At 41.0% G+C, this 1,653-nt stretch overlaps 1 protein-coding gene across 1 annotated transcript in view; it reads left to right on the forward strand.

The window, feature by feature from the left end:
* The window catches only part of LOC119587722 (translin-like), a 3,314-nt gene that overhangs the window by 679 nt on the left and 982 nt on the right, over window positions 1–1,653 (forward strand). The window contains exons 2-3 of the mRNA XM_037936404.1: window positions 933–1,114; window positions 1,241–1,389. Coding sequence (XP_037792332.1) covers window positions 933–1,114; window positions 1,241–1,389 — 331 coding nt within the window. The remainder of the gene's footprint in view (window positions 1–932; window positions 1,115–1,240; window positions 1,390–1,653) is intronic.

A 1,653-nucleotide genomic window follows, 5' to 3' on the forward strand; every position in this document is an offset into this window, starting at 1 on the left:
ATGTTTTCACATTATTCAAATTCCGTGAAAGATGATTATTTCTACATGCCGCCGTAGAAAATGTGGAGGGAGAGAGGGAGAAGGAGAATACATAAACATAATACTAACATTGTTGAAGGCAGCCGCCATTATTCAGAAGTAATGTGCACAGCTGCGTACCATGAGGGTTTGTTAGCCTTTGCACAAGCTCTTTCATCATGGTGCCTAGCTTTCTGTCAGAAACCCGTTGGTACAGAATTAGGACAGATTACTGAGAAAGAAACTCAGATTTTTGTGTCTTTATTGATCTAGAGAGACATGTGACTATAAGCACCCAACTGAGGCATGCCACAGTGGTCATACTAAGAAACAAATAAAGGCCCTACATTTTTTCTGTTAATTTTGCCTTTCACAGCAGGAATTTGAGACTTTCCTCGTGTATCGCATGCATGCGGAAGGCCTCTCAGACAGAGACGATAACGACCCTTTTTATTTGAGCAATTTCTGTCTTGATCTTGTGCTTAGAGAATGTATACTACTTAATTGTTTTTACTGATAGACAAAATAAGTCTTTTGTATAAACATAACCTATCATTACAGAATTTTCAGTATAGTTGTCGCCTTTACATGATATCTATGTGAAGCAATGTATGATGCTTATATACAATTACTAGGACCAACCTTGTTTGTTTACATAAGGGCAGTGGTACTCTACTAGTGTGATAGAGTTGGCCCATTAGCATACAGAAATTTGTACAGAAATACTGGTGAATAGCATTAAGCACTCTCGTCCAAGGATTTCACGTTTTTGATGCTAAGTTGTTCTCATGTAAGTTGTGACAGTGTCTTTGTGATTCTCCTTTCACTCATCTTTTATTTTAACATACATTACAAGTATCTCAGAAATAAATAAAATGAAAATCATTCAGTAACTTATAAAAATTGTGGTATTTCAGAACCTCCAGACAATCTGTGAGGAATGCGTTACCCAGCTAGCAAGTGTACCAGTACTGTATGAAGCCCTACAGGAGAAGGTCCCGGCAGGCGAGTACTACCGTTTCCACCACAACTTCCGAGGGACCACCCAGCGCCTGGTTGCTGCCACCTGCCTCATCACGTACCTGCGAGAAAATCGGTAGGCGTAGGGGGCTTCAGGTTCCCAGTATGTCCACAGTCGAAAATATTTCCATCTGAAACCTCTCAGCTTGTTGTCTAAGAGCTTAACTTTGGTGTTATCTATGTCCCTGTATTCGCTTTACAGACTCGCACCACATGAAGAAGTGGCACAGTCCTTAGGTCTTTGTACGCAGCGGGAGAAGGGTTTCCACCTCGACCTGGAGGACTACCTTCTGGGGACACTCAGCATCAGTCATGAGTTGGCAAGACTGGCCATCAATTCTGTTAGTGCTGGTAAGAAGTATTTCCACCTCCCTCTTTTACTTGCTCTGACTTTGTATTCTTGGTCCCTTCCTGATGTTTGAATTTGCGCATCAGCTCTTCATATTATACGCAGCAGCAATATATTGGTTAAGGGGGGTTGCGTATTTAAGTTGTTTGAGCTGTGTCTTTGATCTGAGCTCAGTTTGTGATTTTAGAAGTTTTATGACAGATCTTAGTAATGGGTAATATCACATTGACACATGCTGTAAGGGTACTTGTCTTAAATCCATCGAG

Source organism: Penaeus monodon, chromosome 23, assembly GCF_015228065.2.
Source record: "Penaeus monodon isolate SGIC_2016 chromosome 23, NSTDA_Pmon_1, whole genome shotgun sequence".
Classification (NCBI taxonomy): Eukaryota; Metazoa; Arthropoda; class Malacostraca; order Decapoda; family Penaeidae; genus Penaeus; species Penaeus monodon.